Raw genomic sequence first — 19,110 nt, 5'->3', positions numbered from 1 at the left:
GAATAAGCGAGACACCACAAGCGTCTATAGAAGTGTTTATTAAAAGTGTGAAGATGATATTACAAAGAATTAAAGACCATTATGTTTGGCAGGTGCAGCTCTGCATACAAATAATGCTTTGATATTTCTTCTTCTGATACTTGACTCTCAATTAACGCAAACAATCACAATTATATTGTGGAGCAGCAAGGTATTTTGCATTAACATGTTTTACATAAAATTATTTTAAGGCATGTTTTCATGAACCTTAATATAAAATACACAAATTGAAGTTTTACATAAAGAAATCTAAAAGAAGAAAACAATTAAAAAAAGAGTTTTCTGGTAAACTACCTGTGTCCAACTAAACAACTGCTTCAAACAGGCATTAGACATACATGGACATTTAGCAAGAGACACCACATTGAATGACCACAGCACATACAACAGTTAGTATTTGGTGATGATTGCCTGATGTACTTCTTCCCAACAGCACGTTTCTCACTCCTCTTGTTCTTCATTTTGCTTCTTCGGCAACTAGGAATGAGAAGATATGCAGAAAAACAAATGTAATCAAGTTGCCTTCGATAACAGTATGGGGAGTCAGGTGGCTGAGCAGTTAGGGAATCAGGCTAGTAATCTTAAGGTTGCCAGTTCGATTCTCGGCAGTGCCAAAATGACGTTGTGTCCTTGGGCAAGGCACTTCACCCTACTTGCCTCGGGAGAATGTTCCTGTACTTACTGCAAGTCGCTCTGGATAAGAGCGTCTGCTAAATGACTAAATGTAAAAATGTAAACAGTAACCCTGAAGAGTCCAGTGTAAACCAAAGTCCTGCTTACGTTCGACGGCCCCACATTCTTCGTTTTTCTTCGTCCGTCGATATTTTCCCGATGAGGGGGTCTAGGTAAGAGAGAGCATTTCATAATGAAACTGTTTAATGCAAGCAAACCTACTGTCCCATCTTTTTGTCATGATTAAGTCCCTACCACATTTTATTTATTTATTCAGTAAAAAAAACAACAAAAAAGGTATCTGGACTGCTGCAAAACCACAATTTCTCTTTGGGATCAGTGCACACCTAGCAAACCCACCTACAAGGAATAGAGATGCTAACTAAGTACCGAGTGACAGAAGTTACTGAAGGTTAGTCATTGTTCAATCTCACCCCACAGCTGTTGGGGAGTACACGTTGTGGCTATCCCCAAAAGGTGAGTTGTTGCTGTCGCTGAGGGGAGACTTGTGGCTGTTGCTGAAGGGTGAGAGAGCTCCTTCTGCCGCCCGGCCGTTCTGGGGCCTGTTCTTCATCTGGGAGTCCCAGTTAGAGAGCTTCCCCTGGGGGACCGGCCCGCTGAGGCCCCTGCAGTCTCGGGGGTTTTGCATCGAAGGCCTCTCCCTGTCCACCGCAAAGACATCATCCAAGGGGTCACCTGCAAGCAGGAGTAACGCAGGTTGGAGTTTTGTTTCAGAAAACAGAGACCTTAATTCATACCCCTCCTGACATTTACAGCAATTACTCCTAAATGGATAAAGAAAGTGTCTGTTTAACTGAATACGTTTTTTCCGATGCAATAATCCGACGACAAGAGAGCTGATTCCCAGGACAGCGTTTACGGTCTGGAGCCTCACCCTGGTGCATCAGTCTCCTCTGCACCTCCGGAGAGCTGGCACCTGGACTCTCTCTGGGAGGAAGAGGCTTCTGGAAGGATGATTTGGTCTCTTTATCCACTGGCTGTGCTGTGCGCGGCCTGCACTTGTCCTGCGGGGAAAGATCATGAAAGACAACTGTGAGTCATGGTACCGTGTGGATGCACATTTCACTGTGATCAGTGTCAAACACGCACATTTAGCTGTGAATACTGATATATATGGACAGACCGCTGTGATTGGTGTAATATACCCCCAGTTTGCTGTGATTGGTCTAATATACCCCCAGTTTGCTGTGATTGGTGTAATCTACCCCCAATTTGCTGTGATTGGTGTAATCTACCCCCAATTTGCTGTGATTGGTCTAATGTACCCCCGGTTTGCTGTGATTGGTCTAATGTACCCCCAGTTTGCTGTGATTGGTGTACCTGGTGGTGGAAGACTACAGCCTCTTCTAGAGCCACGCCACAGAACTCACAGGGAATGAGCACGTCTCCCTCACGTGGACTGGAAGGGGGGCTGTCCAAGAGCGGGGAGGCTGGGCGTGGGAAGGCAGCGAGGCTGGGAGAGGGGGTGCCGGAGGGCGGGGCGTGCCTGAGGCCCCCTGCCCCCCTGGGGAGCCTGTCCTCGCATGGCGGAGATGGGGGGCGCTTACTGAAGGAGGCGAAGGCAGAGGCCGGAGAGCAGCCCGTCTGGGAGACGAGAAGAGAGAAGAAGAGAGAAGAAGAAGAGAGAGGGGATGAACCAAGAGGGAGGAAGGTAGAAACATTTTACAGCTTAGGTTGCAATGACCCAATTTGCATATGCCCACTTCCTGCGTGTTTCTTTTCATTATTAATAATAATTATAACACAAAGCACACACAAACCAAACATATCAGAAATGCTATATTAGAAGTTACAAAGTGACTGGCCGATTTTTAAACGAGAGAGATTAGACAAGAGGGAGCCAACGGAAGCACCAAAACATCAACATGCACAGGAAGGAAACAAGGGGGGGAGAGAAGAGAGCCGGGGTTGGTCACGAACCGCTGATGTCTCACAGGGAAACAACCTCTGTGCACGCCCCCTAATCTGGGAGCAGCAGAGAGAAGGGACAGAAGCTACCGGAAAGATGGCATGAGGCCACCCCCCACTGACCTGGTGCAGAATGAGGTCCTCTTCTGGAAACAGCTCCTCACAGAACTCACAGGGCAACATGGTGTCTACATGGGAGATAAAGACAGAAAATAATACAAAATTTAATCTTGTAAGATAATATAAGAACACTGTGTACTGGGTATTAGTTTCTCACTTAAGTATAGATGCGTTGAAAACAATTACAGAGTAAAGTGCACTGACACGGAGGAAAAAAAGGTTGGGAAAAAAACGAATAAATGAGTATTATTAGTAGTATTAATAGAATAAATGAGTATTATTAGTAGAATAAATAGAATAAATTAGTATTATTAGTAGTATTAATAGAATGAATGAGTATTATTAGTAGTATTAATAGAATAAATGAGTAGTATTAGTAGTATTAATAGAATAAATGAGTAGTATTAGTAGTATTAATAGAATAAATGAGTAATGAGTATTATTCTGGACACAATCTGACCTGTCTGGTCATCGTCTGGGGTCATGCTGGTGCCGGTGGTGATGTGATGGAAGTTGTTGTTGGGGGAAGCGTGTGAAGATGAAGGGAACTCTTTGGAAGTCCTTCCGAACTGGTGGTCCCAGACGTCGGTCCACAGGGCCCCCTCTCCCCCCGCATCCCCGTCGCTCTGCAAGCTGAGGGCCAGCATGTAGTCCAGGCTGAGGGTGTCATCTCCTGGAGGTTGGGCGGCCGGCCAGCCAACACTGTTGTTGTTTCCCACCACATGGGGATAAACTAGAGGAAGTTAAAGCATGTGAGATCGACGCATGGGCCTGAGAGATTGTCTAATGATACCGTGGATGTTTAGTCATGAGAATAAGTCGTTTGTCAATTTAATACCGTGTAGATGAGATTGTATACTAAGGAACTGGACGTTGTGTCCTTGGGCAAGGCACTTCACCCTACTTGCCTCAGGGGAATGTCCCTGTACTTACTGTAAGTCGCTCTGGATAAGAGCGTCTGCTAAATGACTAAATGTAAATGAAACTGTCTACTATGGGATTGTATTGGCAAATCTTAGTGAGCTATCTGGTTGGACGATGTCCGTGTGAGTGATGTTTTAGTTGAAGCCTGGTCTCACTCACAGTGGTTGAATGCTGTGTTCCTGGGCCCAATGTTACTTCTCTCACCGTCGGTGGAGGCCAGGGTGCTGTTGTGGACTCTGGTCTCTAGGGAGCGTGGTGGAAGACCGCGCTCCCCCGCAATCATGTTGTTGTTCTTAGGGCCTCCCTCCTGGGCCTTCAGCAGGTTCCGGATGGAGTGGGCTTCGAACCAGGCTCCAGGTGTCTGGGGCTCTGCTGAGCTGTGACCGGCCCTGCTGTTGTTCCTCTCCTGGGGGGGAGTGAGACTGCCACACAGGGCCGAGTGGACAACCTGCTCCCTCAGCATCACGTTGGACTTGCAGAGGGAACATGATTCAGTGCGGGTCCCGCAGTAGTCCTCGTGCTGTTTACACTGGCTGAACACGATCTCCAGGTCACAGTACTGGCAGGGTACCATCCTCTGGCCACACTCTGAGCTCTGGGGAAGAGTAATGGGACGATTGGTCGCAATGGAAATTTCCAGAAATGCATATAAAATAAAAAGAATAAATAGACAATGGAACTCGTTGGCTCAAGATTTCGTTCTACGTTTCCTGACTACCTGGTGGATATCCATTTGACTCTTCTCAATATTCAAGCCACATTTGCATTTCATCTGAAACGAAATCGAAAGTATGGTTGAACAACAGCAGTCGAGGAACATTCATTCCACACGTGATGCTTTTGTTCTCTGGAATGCTTTTCTGTCAAACTGTCAAAGCCATCGTGCAGAACCAACTAGTACCTTGACGTGTTCCTGTTCTTTATGCTGTTTCAGATCAGAACGTGGAACCGGCTCTTGACAAACTTCACACAGGGCAATGTTTCGGCGACAGTGGATTTCGTGGGTTGTGAAATTTGCCCCAGGAATGTCATGCTTGCTAGAAAAGAGCATATGTGAATGATGAGAAAAACTGTCGTTTGAGATCATACTGACTAGTACTAGCATATTGGGTGATACATGCTTAATGGATTAGTGCACCCCCACCAGTTTGCACAGAACTGTGTGCCATCATCAGCCATGGTTACTTTCAACTGAAAAAGAGAAAATAACGACTAATGATCAACTAGATTAGTTTATGTCACTGACAAACATTCCACAACACAAAAAGCTAGTCTAATGCTAAAGCTAGCTAGCTATTGTTATGAAGATTAACGTTGCGACTACCTAGCCAGTTAGCTAGGGATACAAGTTCGCTAGCTAAAATGTCCTGGCTTTATGCAGTTATAATCAAGCTTGATAGTCAGTCATCTACCGGGCTATCTCGCTAATTAACGTTAATCTTGGCTAAATGGCTACAAGATACGATATCTACTGTACAACAATAGCTATAGCTACTATCTCTGAGCTAGTAATAGTACACTGTTTGGTTCAACGAGCAGAACTATGGATAGCCTTGAATAACGTCAGGATTAAAAATAACCAAAACACTTTCCGTACAACACTGAGTAGTACAGTAATTTTGACAATGTACTTACATTGTTTTATTTGATGTCGTCAAGATAGCAAGTTAGACCAGGTTATCTAGCGAGCTACCACCAACTTGCCCTGTTATATTGATCTGTTGTCTTTTTTTGCCTGTGCTGGTATCTCTAGGTAAGACTGTTGTCAAGATCGCTTCCTGAAATATTACGTTTCAGGAAGTTGCTACAAGCTAGCGTCTGTTGGGTGCGTCTCATTCCAAAACTCTCACCAAACGCTCACTTTCCTTACCAGATGGATGTGCAAACGAGAAATTGTGAGTGCTATCTAGGTTACAACTCTTTTCGCAGTATGATCAAGTTATTAAAATACACGGAAGAGAACCACTTTTTTTTTTTATGGAACGAACTCATGGCAAACCACACGCAGGTAAAATTTTCTTCTCTCATATTTATGGTTCTTTCAATACATAGACTAATCAAAATCTACTTGGAATATGATTTGCATTCAAGTAAAACATTCGACGAATAGTAATACGCAATAGAATACAAAACACACAGAATGTCTCATCCATGTTTATTTAGCTTTTCTCCTACCAATACTGTCATATCAGACACATTTTCTCTTTAATAAGGCACAGGTTTGTTCAGATAATGTACTGTCAATTATCATATTTACAGCAGAAAAGGACACACATGAAATGTCCATCAGAATACATATAAATGCCAAATCAATTTTAAAATGTTCATCCGATCAATAGTTTCCCATTTTACTCTTACAAATATTGCATTCTGAATTATAAAATATGAAATGTAACTCAAATGGATATCATGCCAACAAGATTTTTTAAATGCATATATAAGAGAAAGCAGAATAAAAGAGTAAGACAGAAATACAAATTCTAATAAAACTAAGCCTAAGGCGCGTGTGGTCAAATCAGTCAAATTACGAGCCCCTTTACAAGACATTCAATTCATGCATTTAGACTGCAGAGACATTTCATGCAACTGGTTAAGAGTTATCGCTTGAAAAAACAAGATTTGTAGGTGGTGTTTATGAAATTGGATGACGAAAAGTAGCTTTTGGGTGACAAGGTAGCGTGGAAAAACAGCCCAGCTGTTTGAGTCCTCTGTGCTGGAAACACTGGAGAAGGTCAGTGTGAACACTATAACACCACACTTGGACAAACAATCGTTTCTAAAAGAAAAATAACTACATACATCTCATGTACAGTCATCTTTCTTAGGTATTGGAACATTTGCAATTATTGCATTATGCATGCTGGGGATAAAAAGCTAAATTGAGTTTAATAAAATATTGACTTGATATTAAAAGTACCAGCATGCACAAAACACATCCAGAAAGTATTGTAGCAAAAAAACTGAATTGAGGCACATTTGACTGAAATGACAGTAAAACAAACTAAGTTTAAAACTATTGTTCATGACACGTTTCCTGTTAATTTATAGAAATGTCACTCGATGACACTGCTTGGTTTACATCCTAGGATCTCTAAGTGGTTTACTACAACGTACAAATATAATTTCAGATTCTTTAGAAATATTGGAAGAATATCTATTTATCAAGTTTATCAAAAGTCTCATTGTAAAACTGACATTATAAACAACCTTTTTCTACTTCAGTCACCCTTTGTGAAAAAGTGAAATAACCAGGCAAACCAGATGCACATTCAAAACAGAGAATTGTTATACATTACTACTAACACTTGAACTCTAAACAAAACTGATGTTCAAAACGCAAAACAAAAAAAAGAAAAGTAAAACAGCTGGTTTGTATTTCGACCCCAGAAACATCTTGGTCCACGAAGAACAAGGCAGTAGGTCCCAATTATAGAAGTGTTAAACCAAAAACATATTTAATATACTATACTCTCTGGTATCTTATCTAAAAGACTAACGTGATCTCTGACATCGCACACCTTTAAAACAATATGGAGACTACAAAGGAAAGCACAAAGTGGAACAGAACGGTTGAGAAAAAAAACAAGACAATAACGGTGAAGAAAGATGGAAGGCACGAAGTGAGAGAGTGAACACATGAAGAGAGAGAGGTAGCGGTCAGAGAAGAGAGGGAGGGAGGGAGAGAGGGAGAGAGAGGGAGAGAGGGAGAGAGGGAGGGAGGGAGGGAGGGAGGGAGGGAGGGAGGGAGGGAGGGAGGGAGGGAGGGAGGGAGGGAGGGAGGGAGGGAGGGAGGGAGGGAGGGAGGGAGGGAGGGAGGGAGGGAGGGAGAGAGAGAGAGGGAGGGAGAGAGGGGGAGAGAGGGAGAGAGGGGGAGAGAGGGAGAGAGAGGGAGGGAGGGAGAGAGGGGGAGAGAGGGAGAGGGAGGGAGGGAGGGAGGGAGGGAGAGAGGGGGAGAGAGGGAGGGAGGGAGGGAGGGAGGGAGGGAGGGAGGGAGGGAGGGAGGGAGAGAGAGAGAGAGAGGGAGGGAGGGAGGGAGGGAGGGAGAGAGAGAGAGGGAGGGAGAGAGAGAGAGAGAGAGAGAGAGGGAGGGAGGGAGGGAGAGAGAGGGAGGGAGAGAGAGAGAGGGAGGGAGAGAGGGGGAGAGAGGGAGAGAGAGGGAGAGGGAGGGAGGGAGAGTGGAGGAGAAAAGAGAGGAAGAGGATGTCTATCTGTCCTTGGATCCCAGCTTTTCAATCAGGTCCTGCAGGGGGGCCAGTTCACGCCGGTCAATAAGGCTGAACTCCTACAGATGACACAAGCAACACCGTCAGTCAGTCATTACACCACCCAGGAATACAGTCAGTCATTACACCACCCAGGAATACAGTCAGTCAGTCATTACACCACCCAGGAACACAGTCATTACACCACCCAGGAATACAGTCAGTCATTACACCACCCAGGAACACAGTCAGTCATTACACCACCCAGGAACACAGTCATTACACCACCCAGGAACACAGTCAGTCATTACACCACCCAGGAACACAGTCAGTCAGTCATTACACCACCCAGGAACACAGTCATTACACCACCCAGGAACACAGTCAGTCAGTCAGTCATTACACCACCCAGGAACACAGTCATTACACCACCCAGGAACACAGTCAGTCAGTCATTACACCACCCAGGAACACAGTCAGTCATTACACCACCCAGGAACACAGTCAGTCAGTCATTACACCACCCAGGAACAGTCAGTCATTACACCACCTGGAACACGTTTTTACTAACTAAAACTTTTAGTTTATGTAGTAGTTTTTGTTCACGAGGCCTGGTAGCAGAGATGTGGCTAATAAATCCAGACTACTGACTCTGACCCTAAACACTGTAGGACGCACTTCTGACCCTAAACCCAGAGTTCGAATTACGGGGGGGCTTGGGGGGTTTGACCCCCCTAATTAAGACTTGGACCCCCCCCACAAGAGGTAAAAACAACAGGTCGGGGGGGTCAATACACACCCTGAAGAAGTTGACCCCCCCCCGATTGTCATAATTCACACTCTGCCTAAACTCACGACTCTACTTTCATACACTGTGTGCACGTCTGCTTGGGATAAAAACAGTGTGCTAAACGCTCCAAACGTAAACCCCGCCCTTACCTGGACGAAGAAGATGAAGTGTTTGAAGGAGGTGTTGAGGTGAGCCTCCTCCTGAAGCTGCATCACAGAGTCAAAGTGCTGGTGGTAGATGTGAGCGTAGACTCTGAACAGCCGCTTCAGGATGGTCTTGGCCACAGACATGAAGTTCTTAGGGAAAGGCACTCCTAAGGAGGCAGGCCAAGACAGATATTTTTTTAATTTTTATTTTATCCTAAATTCTTACAGCCCCTTATTATTAGTTAGACCTTGTACCGTTAGTATAGTTAGACTTGTACACCACTATTCAAGATTTATGATCCCTATATGTTGAATGTATGCACCTTCCTGCCAAAGTAAATTCCTTGTCTGTGCAAACTTTCATGGCGATTAAAACCCCTTTCTAATCTGATCTATCTTCTTATAGGAAGTTCTTAGGGAAAGGCACTCAAAAGGCAGGACAAAACAGAACCGCTAAACACAGGCATACATCCTTCAGAAGGACCAGGTTCACGTCGACGGCAGCAGGGAAGACAATCCCGTTGTTGGCGGTTGCGTTTGAAAAAGGTGACTGACCTATTTTGGAAGGGAAGAGCGTTTCGTCGTCCAGCTGATCCTGCACCCAGGTCATCAGGTAGTCGATGTACTTGGGAGCGGAGCACTTGATTGGCTTCTTGATGTTGGTGCCATCTGCCCAGTGGTACTCATACCTACAGGTGAAGGATGAGCATTTAGGTCACTTTTTATACTCATGCTACGCTAATGTGGAAATTCCTTGACATAATAAGACTATGCTACTACTTTATGTGACGGTGGGTGTTGAAATGGCTTTTCCCTGGATATATGCGGAAGCCACTGGAGTCACTAGGGGATATGTAATTTCAGTTTTGACGCAATTTAGTGCTGTTCAATTACAGAAGTGTAGAGCCTGTTTACTAAGCAGACATTAGCACTGAAGGAAGGAAGAGGATGGTTTCCACTGTGACCTTAATACCAAAGGGAAGTATTGTTCCTCTGCATTTAAGACAAACAGATAAAAGAGAAGGCAGATGACTTTAAGGAAGTGGCTGAACTAAATATCAAGCTTAAGAGTCCTACAAGGACTGCACTGAGCTGACGCATTCAAACCATCTGACAGAAAACAGAGAAGCGAAAGTAAAAAATAAGATAAAAAGCTGTAATGTGAAGCAATGTTTACATAAATAGGGTCTCACGAAAAACTCTGGAATTACATTCGGGCATGAACGCCCTCTTAGTTTAGGCCACACTTGAGTCCTTGACATACCTTGGTCCTGCAGACATCACAGAGCAGCTTGTCTCAGTGCAGAACTCTGTGATGGTGCCATATAACATGTTGATCTGGTTGAAGAAATCCACAGCTGTAAGTGGGGATACATCCACAACGTCTGTTATTTTCAAAGCATCACAACTGCATGGACTGAGAGACAATCTGAGGTGCAATATTAACAATTAACCACCTACTGGTTAACTAAAACTTCCCCAAACCACACTGTAGGTGCGATTTAGTTTGAGTCAAAAGGGAGTCATAGGGAGTCAGGTGGCTGAGCGGTTAGGGAAGCGGGCTAGTAATCTGAAGGTTGCCAGTTCGATTCCCGGCCGTGAAAAATGACGTTGTGTCCTTGGGCAAGGCACTTCACCCTACTTGCCTTGGGGAGAATGTCCCTGTACTTACTGTAAGTCGCTCTGTATAAGAGCGTCTGCTAAATGACTAAATGTAAAAGAAACAGGTGTATTTCTTCATGGCATTTCATTTAATCCACTCACTGTTTACTGCAATCCATTCGTTGAGATCTTCTCCCTCCGGTAGCATCACTGCTTGTCTCAAATTCCCACTACCGAGAGTGGCCTCCGCGTGTTTCAACAGCTCATACTGATGTGAACCTTCGGGGATATTTTTCTTCGGCTTGAAGGTCTTGGATGAACGATTGCCACTGCGAAAAACGACACGAGAGATAACGGTTGCAATACAGGAGATCTACGGATACACGTATTTACTGGTGCAGTGTAAATGATAAGGTCGTTAGCAAGCCACCCTTCGCACGCAGTACATTGAACAGACATCATCGTCTGAGCTCCTTCCTGTTTTAAGTTTTCTGCTTCACCACAACACAGTCGACAAGACACTCTCTACACTTTTATTTCTGATGTGACAATGGTGGGATATTGTAATAATAACTTAGGACGGTGCTTAGTTAGCTAGGTAAAGCAACACCCTTGTTGTGTTCACATCGCCCAATTAAATTACTGTGGCTAGCTAGCTTATACAGTACATGCAGCGAGATAGCTTTTAACTTCAGCTAGTTAGCGAGTCAGCCTCGTTAACTAGCCAACTATCTATCCACACTAACTAGGCCATACGGGTTAGAACTCAAATTTGTCTAAATACATGGTGTTTGTGTTTCGTTAGATAGTCAAGCATACTAGACTAGCTAGCTAAGTGTTACTTACAATAAGAAGCTCATCGTTGCGAACTTTCGAGTGGTGGTGGTGTGGATAAAGACGAAGACAGCTCCAAACCACTAATGAACTCAAAAGACAATGATCTCTATTCGTAACGCTGCCAACACGATTAATGGAAGTGTGGCTTGATAGACATCTACTATTAAAAAAAAAACGCCCTTTGCTCCACCGAGCAAAAAAAAAGTAATGTTTTTTTTGTGTGTTGCTTTTCTGCCCTCACTCGACGTTCGAGCCAGTCTTGCTACTCCGTCACCCCAGCGCTAGTACAGTCCAGAGCTACGACAACGTAGCTGTGCAGCAGAGCATTCGTTTGAGTTTATGTGACAGCGCTGCACCGCGGTGCGCCTATATGCACCAGATTGTTGTGTGGAGTTACTTTTTTCCTGGCAGGAAGCTTCAACATCGAATATAACTTGTCAGTATGTCATGTATGTCAATGTATTCTTTTGAAATAGTTTTAGCCTACATTTTTATATAGTTCGTAAAAAAAAAAATATAAAGACCATTCATCTTGCTGAATTCATTTTCTTTCTTTTCTGTCTTTCTTTCCTCAAATAGAGTCGGCTTTGCACATACGTAAATAGACACCTCCAGCAGCTCTCTGTATGTGAGGCGGGGCCGTGGTGCTCGAGGCAAATATTGCTGACGTATGAAGACGGTAAGGGAGGGAACCGGAACCGGTGCTTTAAAAGCATTTCGAACTACCTTGGTCGCTCTTACAGACCGCGCTCTGTCACACCGTGTAGCTCCATTTCCTTCTACTCATCACAACCGATACAATAAATATCATGGCAACGCTGAGAGCTTTAAGGAAATTGTGCCAACACTCACAACATCAAGTGTGTAGTCTACATATGTCTGCGTCAAGGTAAGCAACTTATCAATTCTAGATCAAGCTCGTATTAACAAGAAGAGCTGGGAGTTTAAAATATCCAAGTCTTGGGTACGATTTAGGTGGAATGACCATTTCCTGTTGCCTACCGTTTTACTGAATCTGTGTTTTGTCTGGCCTGAATCTTCTTTAAAAATTCACAGACACTTTGGATAGTAAACTTTGCCTAGATTGCTTTAAGTATAGATTTTTGGAGGATGGGGTATTACATAACGTTTAAATGAATGCATTGTTGCCAACGACAAGGGCGCCCCTTGCGGACATGCCGGTATCATTACACAGGCTGATGAAATAGCACCGAACGCTTGCATGCATTCCAAGACCAACCCCCCAGTCGCAGTATACATTTTGAAATATATGAACCAGATATTCTTTACGTGGCAGCACTCCTTGCAAGATTTAATTAGTCCCACTATACAGCTTATGTTCCCGTGTCATGTTTTATTTGAGTCGTACCGCTCGGTACAGCACGTTCCTCGTGATTGATGTTGGATTTAATGTTCCACACATCGTCCCACAACACAAACCGCATGATGACTGATATCTCTTTACAGGTTGCACGAGATGCTTTTAATTCAGACCTTCTAACTGACCCCGAAGAATACTTATGCACGAGTACTTAAGTAGTTAAATAAAGTTGAGTGCATAAAAGGGTTTATTTGAGGATCGGTAGGCTAAAACCACCTGAAGTCTAAACAACTTTAAAGTCACTCCGTCTGCAAAATAAACGTTTGAAACTATCTGGCAAAGACTGATGGAATGGAATTACGCTCAATTGATCAAGATGGTTAATTACTGGTGGCAGGACCAATGGGTGGTTACATCACCGTTGATGGCTCATTACTCCTTAGCTATTACTCCAATGTGTATGCCATTACATAAGTGACTTCACTGTCAGGGCTTTGGAAGTGTGATTTAAACGGTCACTGTAGATTCTTCCAGTAACTGCTATTGGGATGCATGGAAAGATGTTCCAAAAAGTGTCTTAAGTTACAGTGGGCATAACTTGTCTCGCTATCTTTAGACCCCCAACGAACTGTAACTGTAGTTGGCTTTCGCTGCTCTGAGGGTGATTTCACAAGTGCCCTATTGGGTTGATCTACTTTCCTTGACTGCCATGCAACAACATAAAACTATTCTGGGATGAATGTTGTCAAGGGTAAAGTAATTAACACAGAAAGGAGGAGGACGGTTTCCCTCTGTAACATGTTATTCTGACCTAATTGTGTCTCTGCTTGCTAACTCACCAGACAGGAAGCGGTGGTCATCTCAGGGAGGAAGTTGGCCCGTCAGATCAGGGAGGAGGCACGTTACGACGTGGAACAGTGGGTCTCCACCGGGAACCGCAGACCTCATCTCAGCGTGGTGCTTGTGGGAGACAACGCAGCTAGCCACTCTTACGTTCTGAATAAAACCCGGGCTGCAGCTGATGTTGGTATGTACACACACACACAGTCTCTCTCTCTCCCTCTCTCTCTCTGTCTCTGAGTGAAAGTGAGGGGTTCATGGCTCCATCCTCTCCCCGTGTTCAGGCATCAGCAGCGAGACCATCCTGAAGCCCTGCTCCGTGACGGAGGAAGAACTGATGGAGCTCATTTACAACCTCAACACAGACCACCGCGTGGACGGTCTGCTGGTCCAGCTGCCTCTACCAGGTACGCGGGGGGCGGGGCTACAGGGGGCGGGGGCTGAAGGGGTTCAGGTGAAGGTACAGTTTATGCCACGTTCGAGTACTTCAGAATTCAGACAATCGTCGTTTTGCATATTATTGGGGCTGCTGTGACGTCTGAATTTGTCTTTGTCTGGGGATGAATAAAGTTTCATCTATATTTGTATTCCTTACTAGCGCAACCCAAAGCGCTGCCATGGCTGTGTTACTGCATGATGTTATTATTACTTCTTACATGTTATTATTACTTCTTACATGTTATTACCACATAGATGCATGATTAGACAACGGCACCTCTCGCTTACTTCTCCCAGAGCACATTGACGAGCGTCGCGTCTGCAACGCTGTGTCTCCCGGCAAAGATGTGGACGGCTTCCATGTGGTCAATGTGGGCCGCATGTGTCTCGACCAGTCCACCATGCTGCCCGCCACACCGTGGGGAGTCTGGGAAATCATTAAACGCACAGGTGAAGTACCTGACAGTATTTGTGCTACACACACAAAGTAATGCATATGTTCTATAATGTACATCAAAGTTATATATCTCTCTTAGTGCCTGACTCTGTTGTTTACATCTGTGTTGTTTACGTCGGTGTTGTTTACAGGTATTCCAACTATTGGCAAGAATGTTTTGGTGGCGGGGCGCTCTAAGAACGTGGGCATGCCCATCGCCATGTTGCTGCACACGGACGGCCGCCACGAGAGGCCAGGAGGTGAGTGGTGAAGACCCGCCCTCCAGGGTTCGGTTGGGTTTGAAAATACTTAAAGGTCGTGTAGGCACGTTGTGCGAAGTTAGCCATTTTAGCTTCAGTTCCAAATGATTCAAACCATAATATCCCACCCACTCCCTTCAAAGCCACTCCCACAAAACTATAGTAACGCGCATTGAGTGCGGGGACAGAGTGCGTGCTGGTAGTTAGGCAGATAGATAGCCCGTCCAATCATTAGTCAGGGTACAGCTTAATGATTGGTTGTGTTTATTACATTATTCTTGCGCACCCACAGATGTCGAATTAATTTCATATTACAGTCAAACCTTTATATTTATTGGCAAAAATATGTATGACAAAAAGTGCTTCTCAACAACATTGCCTACCCTGCCTTTAACACTCAAACCTAATGCACACCGTTCTGTTGGTCTGCAGGCGACGCCACCGTCACCATCTCTCACCGGTATACTCCTAAGGAGCAGCTCCGTCAGCACACGAAGATAGCAGATATCATCGTCGCTGCTGCAGGTACGGGTCCTCCTCCTGCCTTCTTCCCTTTTGGTTGTTTCCCTTGTGCTTGCGTGGTTGAGATCCTCTTTGATCTTGCACATCCCTCCTGCGTACCTCTCTCTGAAAAACCGTCCAATGGCTTTCTAACTCGATGATTCTTCTCTCGAAAATCTCAGGGATTCCGAACTTGATCACGGCAGACATGATTAAAGAAGGCGCCGCGGTCATCGACGTCGGCATCAACAGAGTACAGTGTCCCCTCACCGGCAAAAACAGACTGGTCGGGGATGTCGATTTCGAAGGTACAGAGACTCAGTCCGGGCATTGCTACGCGTGGCATGCGCTTATCTGGGTAAAACACTCCCACATGTCCTCAGACACGGCAGATGGGGAGTCAGATGGCCGAGCGGTGAGGGAGTCGGGCTAGTAATCTGAAGGTTGCCAGTTCGATTCCCGGTCATGCAAACTGACATTGTGTCCTTGGGCAAGTCACTTCACCCTACTTGCCTCGGGGGAATGTCCCTGTACTTACTGTAAGTCGCTCTGGATAAGAGCGTCTGCTAAATGTAAATGTAAACGTGCGTCCTTTATCTCTGTGTGCAGGTGTGAGGCAGAAGGCTAGCTTCATCACCCCGGTGCCTGGAGGAGTGGGGCCCATGACCGTAGCCATGCTGATGAAGAACACCATCAAGGCAGCTAAAAATGTCCTCCTCACCCCCCCTGAGAGGATCCGCATGGTGGCTGCCTCTTAAGAGGTCATGGTCTCCAGCCAATCCACCGTGACACATTCCAACCCCCCTCTTTCTACTCGGAGCAACTCTGCAGGCTCTCCTTGCACACATGCTTGCATGGAAATGTCATAGCTTTAAGGTTCTCGATGCTGACGCCTCAGTTCTTGCGAAGCAGTATCAGACTGTTACAATTCACCATATTGCAGCTATATATTTATTATTTGCAAGACAACAAAAAAAACTAGGTGTTCCTGTTACTGCTACTGTTATCATTTGATAGGTCAGGTATAGAAGACCATTAAGGACTTTTTGTTTTGCGAGAAATATTAACATTTCCTTCAGTGTCCATACTGATTCGAGTATTGTGTGCCTGAAGGCTTTGGCGTAGCAAGTCTGTTAAAAACACTACCAGCTTTAAATTTACAGTTTCACAAATGCCTTTTGTAAATACGATTTTGAAGTCAACATTATTACAATATGTGTTCTTCAGGTTGTGCAGAAAGTTACTTATTCACAATGTACACGACTGGAGATGAACACGGGAAAGAGTATTAAACATTTATATATTTCAGTCCTGTGTCTGTAGCATTAATGATGCCACCACACATTGACCAATGACTATAAATTAGCCTACTGTTCACACGATGCACCGTTCGAGAGGACAACAATAACTGGTAAACTGATGTACCATCTGTTTTCCAGTGTATAACTACAACATCGTATATTTATTTTATATACGTAGTTGAAGTTATGAAAACATTTTGACTAAACTACCAATCTGGTTTTTAGAGATTGTGAAATACATGTGTGGAATGGAACTCCATTCCAAAAATAAGACCATAGATTGTGAAAGGAACGAGTGTTCCCATTAGAATGTTTCCATGGGGAGATTAATGCGGAGCGGTGGCACTTCCTTGCATTCCGGAAACATGAGGGGGACAACATAGATGTTTACACCTAAATGAAAACAATCGTAGCAAAGAATTAGCTAGCACGCAGGCTGGCAGATATTGTGCGTCTTCCACATTACGAACATGGATCGCAGTAGGTCACGGGACAGGTCGACAAGCAGCAAACGAGGTCGGGATAAGAAAATAGTCAAGAAAAAACGGAGACGTTCTAACTCATCTTCGTCGTCATCGTCTAGCAGCAACAGCTCTAGTCCGACTCCCCCAAAGAAAGCGTGCAAAACACGGAAAAGCCAAGGTACGTACGGTCAATATAAAGTTGCTAGCAACGGTCAATAAAGTAGATAGCGGCCATACAGTTACATTTGACGGAAAATAAATGGTATTTGTTTTGCCCCTTAACATTTTGTGTGCCACAGATGGTAAAGTTAAGAAGAAAAGGAAGGCTTCTTCATCGTCTTCCAGTTCGTCTTCCTCGTCTTCCTCCTCGTCAAGTGACGAAAAGTCAAAGAAGAAGAAAAGGAAAGCCAAGAAAAAGAAGTTGAAGAAGAAGAAAGCTAAAGAGAGGAAAGAGAGGAAGAAAGCACTGAAGAAGGAGAAAAAACTGGCCGAGAACTTAAAGAAACTGGAGGAAAAGGTTAACGCGAGCGTCAAACCCTCCCAACCGCCGCTAGATATCCTGCCCTGTTTGGATACATGGTTAAGTGATGACGGCACAGAAGAGCATGGCCCAGGTAGCTATGACAGTTAGTCGTTAATTTAAAAACGATTTAAAACTAAATCTCTTACTCATTTAGGCACAGCGCATCAGAATATCAGGCCCCAACAGAGCCTGTGTGTGTTTGTATCTCCAGTGATGACCGATGAGCAGAAGGCTAGACTTTCTACCAAGAGGCCCATAACCAAAGAGGAATACGACGCCAGGCAGAGTATCATCCGCAGGGTGGTTGACCCAGAATCCGGACTCACCAGGTACGCCTCCTCCTAACACATTCACCGCTTCCCTTTTCCCCTTATTCTGAGATCTGTTGGATGGTGAAATTCTGTTTCCCCCCCGACACACACAGGCTGGTGAGGGGAGAAGGAGAGATCATCGAAGAGATCGTCAGTCGAGACAAACAGAAAGACATCAATAAGGTTCTTAAACTACTCGGGTGCCTTAACAAGGGGTTGCTTAACATCAAGGGGAGGTTAAAACAAACGTAATGTGTAGGCCTACTTAACTGACTTTACTCTCTCCGCAGCAAGCCACCAAGGGAGACGGTAAAGCCTTCCAGAAGAAACTAGGAATGAAGAAGTAGTCGGAGTCCCTTTTTGTGTGTGCCTGAGCTTTGGCTGTGAAGAGACTTCTGTGACCAGCTCAAGCCTGGTCAGGGGAGGATTAGCATTTTCACGGCTGTAGGTACACTGCCAGTCACATAATAGTTGTGTGTGCATGTGCCACGTAGTTCTTCATAATTATCATTCCGTTTGACTTGTAAGTACAACGTTTTTTAGTCATCTGTGCTGAGGAAAAGTATTTTTTAATTTTTAGGAGATTAAATGGTTTTATCACAATTGTCTCGAATTGTTTCTGTCAACGTCCGTGAAAGTGCTGTCAATAGATGCTTCATACTTTAGTATTACTTACCAAAACACAATGAGACCACCAATAACAAATATTCTTCATACTTTCTTTATACACTGTACATAAAAACAAAGAATAAAAAGGAGCAGTTGAAAATATAAGAATTACACAAAGTACAAGGTATTTTAACATTGCACTAAGTCCGAAAATAAGTCTTACTGAGGTGAGGAAACTGACGTTTTAAAATAAGAACTGGGGGATGAGATGACACCTTAAAAGGAGCTTGTCGGTTATGTTGTCTGGAATGAACTGTTTGTTGGTTCTCACCTGTGAGCTGTGCAGGTTCCTATGTACATTTGGACTACTTCCATATCAATAAAAACAGACCAATATCCTGTGCAACAACATCCTGTGCGAAACTCCACTGAGCAGTAAATTCCATTGAAGCCCTCTAACCGGGTAGTTAAGAAAATGAGCGAAACAAAAGAAAATATGATAAAGCAAAGACTGGTCATGCCTATTAGTGGCAGAACAATGGAGATTGTCTTTACCCAGACAAGGTATTTAAAATTCGGTAAGGTTTGTACGTTATGGTTACATTCTCTGGAAGTTCCGGCGCAATTGACGGGTGTCCTGTAGTCTGTTTAGATGTCTAAATTAACATTCTATACATTATAAGTTAAATCGAATTGATCTTCAAATCTGTCATCTGACTGCAGATAAAGATTTGAGCTCAAACGGTCTTGACGGGTCCACAGTCCACAGAATCAGTCACGTAGTTGTGAAACATGTCAGCCGTGTGTTGACAGAGGTGAATTACGCCGTGTCTTAGGGAGTCAGG

The 19,110-nt window shown here is 44.4% G+C and overlaps 4 protein-coding genes across 4 annotated transcripts; 2 read left to right on the top strand and 2 right to left on the bottom strand.

The window, feature by feature from the left end:
* Positions 1–25: 25 nt before the first annotated feature.
* trafd1 (TRAF-type zinc finger domain containing 1) lies at positions 26–5,454 on the bottom strand. The gene is made up of 12 exons (XM_067227985.1): positions 5,320–5,454; positions 4,829–4,875; positions 4,586–4,721; positions 4,403–4,456; positions 3,844–4,279; positions 3,221–3,493; positions 2,764–2,828; positions 2,053–2,316; positions 1,607–1,736; positions 1,146–1,407; positions 820–880; positions 26–516 (listed from the first exon to the last, which is right to left on the bottom strand). The coding sequence occupies exons 2-12, from the start codon at positions 4,861–4,863 to the stop codon at positions 481–483; spliced, it is 1,752 nt and encodes a 583-aa protein (XP_067084086.1). The 5' UTR covers positions 4,864–4,875; positions 5,320–5,454; the 3' UTR covers positions 26–480.
* A 2,361-nt stretch (positions 5,455–7,815) lies between these two features.
* Positions 7,816–11,704, bottom strand: mob1a (MOB kinase activator 1A). The gene is made up of 6 exons (XM_067228527.1): positions 11,271–11,704; positions 10,587–10,753; positions 10,087–10,180; positions 9,378–9,511; positions 8,826–8,989; positions 7,816–7,966 (listed from the first exon to the last, which is right to left on the bottom strand). Exons 1-6 carry the CDS (start codon positions 11,282–11,284, stop codon positions 7,889–7,891), a joined length of 651 nt encoding a protein of 216 aa, XP_067084628.1. The 5' UTR covers positions 11,285–11,704; the 3' UTR covers positions 7,816–7,888.
* Positions 11,705–11,990: 286 nt separating this feature from the next.
* Positions 11,991–16,365, top strand: mthfd2 (methylenetetrahydrofolate dehydrogenase (NADP+ dependent) 2, methenyltetrahydrofolate cyclohydrolase). The gene is made up of 8 exons (XM_067228525.1): positions 11,991–12,150; positions 13,425–13,609; positions 13,707–13,829; positions 14,158–14,310; positions 14,449–14,556; positions 14,989–15,081; positions 15,240–15,365; positions 15,667–16,365. Exons 1-8 carry the CDS (start codon positions 12,071–12,073, stop codon positions 15,813–15,815), a joined length of 1,017 nt encoding a protein of 338 aa, XP_067084626.1. The 5' UTR covers positions 11,991–12,070; the 3' UTR covers positions 15,816–16,365.
* A 345-nt stretch (positions 16,366–16,710) lies between these two features.
* Positions 16,711–18,259, top strand: arl6ip4 (ADP-ribosylation factor-like 6 interacting protein 4). The gene is made up of 5 exons (XM_067228526.1): positions 16,711–17,000; positions 17,122–17,436; positions 17,557–17,674; positions 17,770–17,839; positions 17,947–18,259. The coding sequence occupies exons 1-5, from the start codon at positions 16,829–16,831 to the stop codon at positions 18,001–18,003; spliced, it is 732 nt and encodes a 243-aa protein (XP_067084627.1). The 5' UTR covers positions 16,711–16,828; the 3' UTR covers positions 18,004–18,259.
* Positions 18,260–19,110: the final 851 nt, after the last annotated feature.

The sequence above is a fragment of the Osmerus mordax genome, chromosome 24 (assembly GCF_038355195.1).
Source record: "Osmerus mordax isolate fOsmMor3 chromosome 24, fOsmMor3.pri, whole genome shotgun sequence".
Classification (NCBI taxonomy): Eukaryota; Metazoa; Chordata; class Actinopteri; order Osmeriformes; family Osmeridae; genus Osmerus; species Osmerus mordax.
The sequence above is the reverse complement of the archived record's forward strand: the minus strand, read 5'-3'. Positions and strand labels throughout refer to the sequence as shown.

Bases quoted from the DNA above. Each gene is read 5' to 3' on its own strand.
- trafd1 (XM_067227985.1), bottom strand. From the start codon at position 4,863: ATGGCTGATGATGGCACACAGTTCTGTGCAAACTG. The intron at 3,494-3,843 runs GTGAGTGAGACC...AACTTCCTCTAG, and splicing joins GAACACAGCATTCAACCACT to TTTATCCCCATGTGGTGGGA. The intron at 1,737-2,052 runs GTACACCAATCA...CTTTCCCCGCAG, and splicing joins CTGTAGTCTTCCACCACCAG to GACAAGTGCAGGCCGCGCAC.
- mob1a (XM_067228527.1), bottom strand. The intron at 9,512-10,086 runs GTATGTCAAGGA...CTTCACCTGTAG, and splicing joins GTGATGTCTGCAGGACCAAG to GTATGAGTACCACTGGGCAG. The intron at 7,967-8,825 runs GTAAGGGCGGGG...TGTCATCTGTAG, and splicing joins ACTTCATCTTCTTCGTCCAG to GAGTTCAGCCTTATTGACCG.
- mthfd2 (XM_067228525.1), top strand. From the start codon at position 12,071: ATGGCAACGCTGAGAGCTTTAAGGAAATTGTGCCAACACTCACAACAT. The intron at 12,151-13,424 runs GTAAGCAACTTA...CTAACTCACCAG, and splicing joins CTACATATGTCTGCGTCAAG to ACAGGAAGCGGTGGTCATCT. The intron at 14,557-14,988 runs GTGAGTGGTGAA...GTTGGTCTGCAG, and splicing joins CCGCCACGAGAGGCCAGGAG to GCGACGCCACCGTCACCATC.
- arl6ip4 (XM_067228526.1), top strand. From the start codon at position 16,829: ATGGATCGCAGTAGGTCACGGGACAGGTCGACAAGCAGCAAACGAGGT. The intron at 17,437-17,556 runs GTAGCTATGACA...TTGTATCTCCAG, and splicing joins CACAGAAGAGCATGGCCCAG to TGATGACCGATGAGCAGAAG. The intron at 17,675-17,769 runs GTACGCCTCCTC...CGACACACACAG, and splicing joins CCAGAATCCGGACTCACCAG to GCTGGTGAGGGGAGAAGGAG.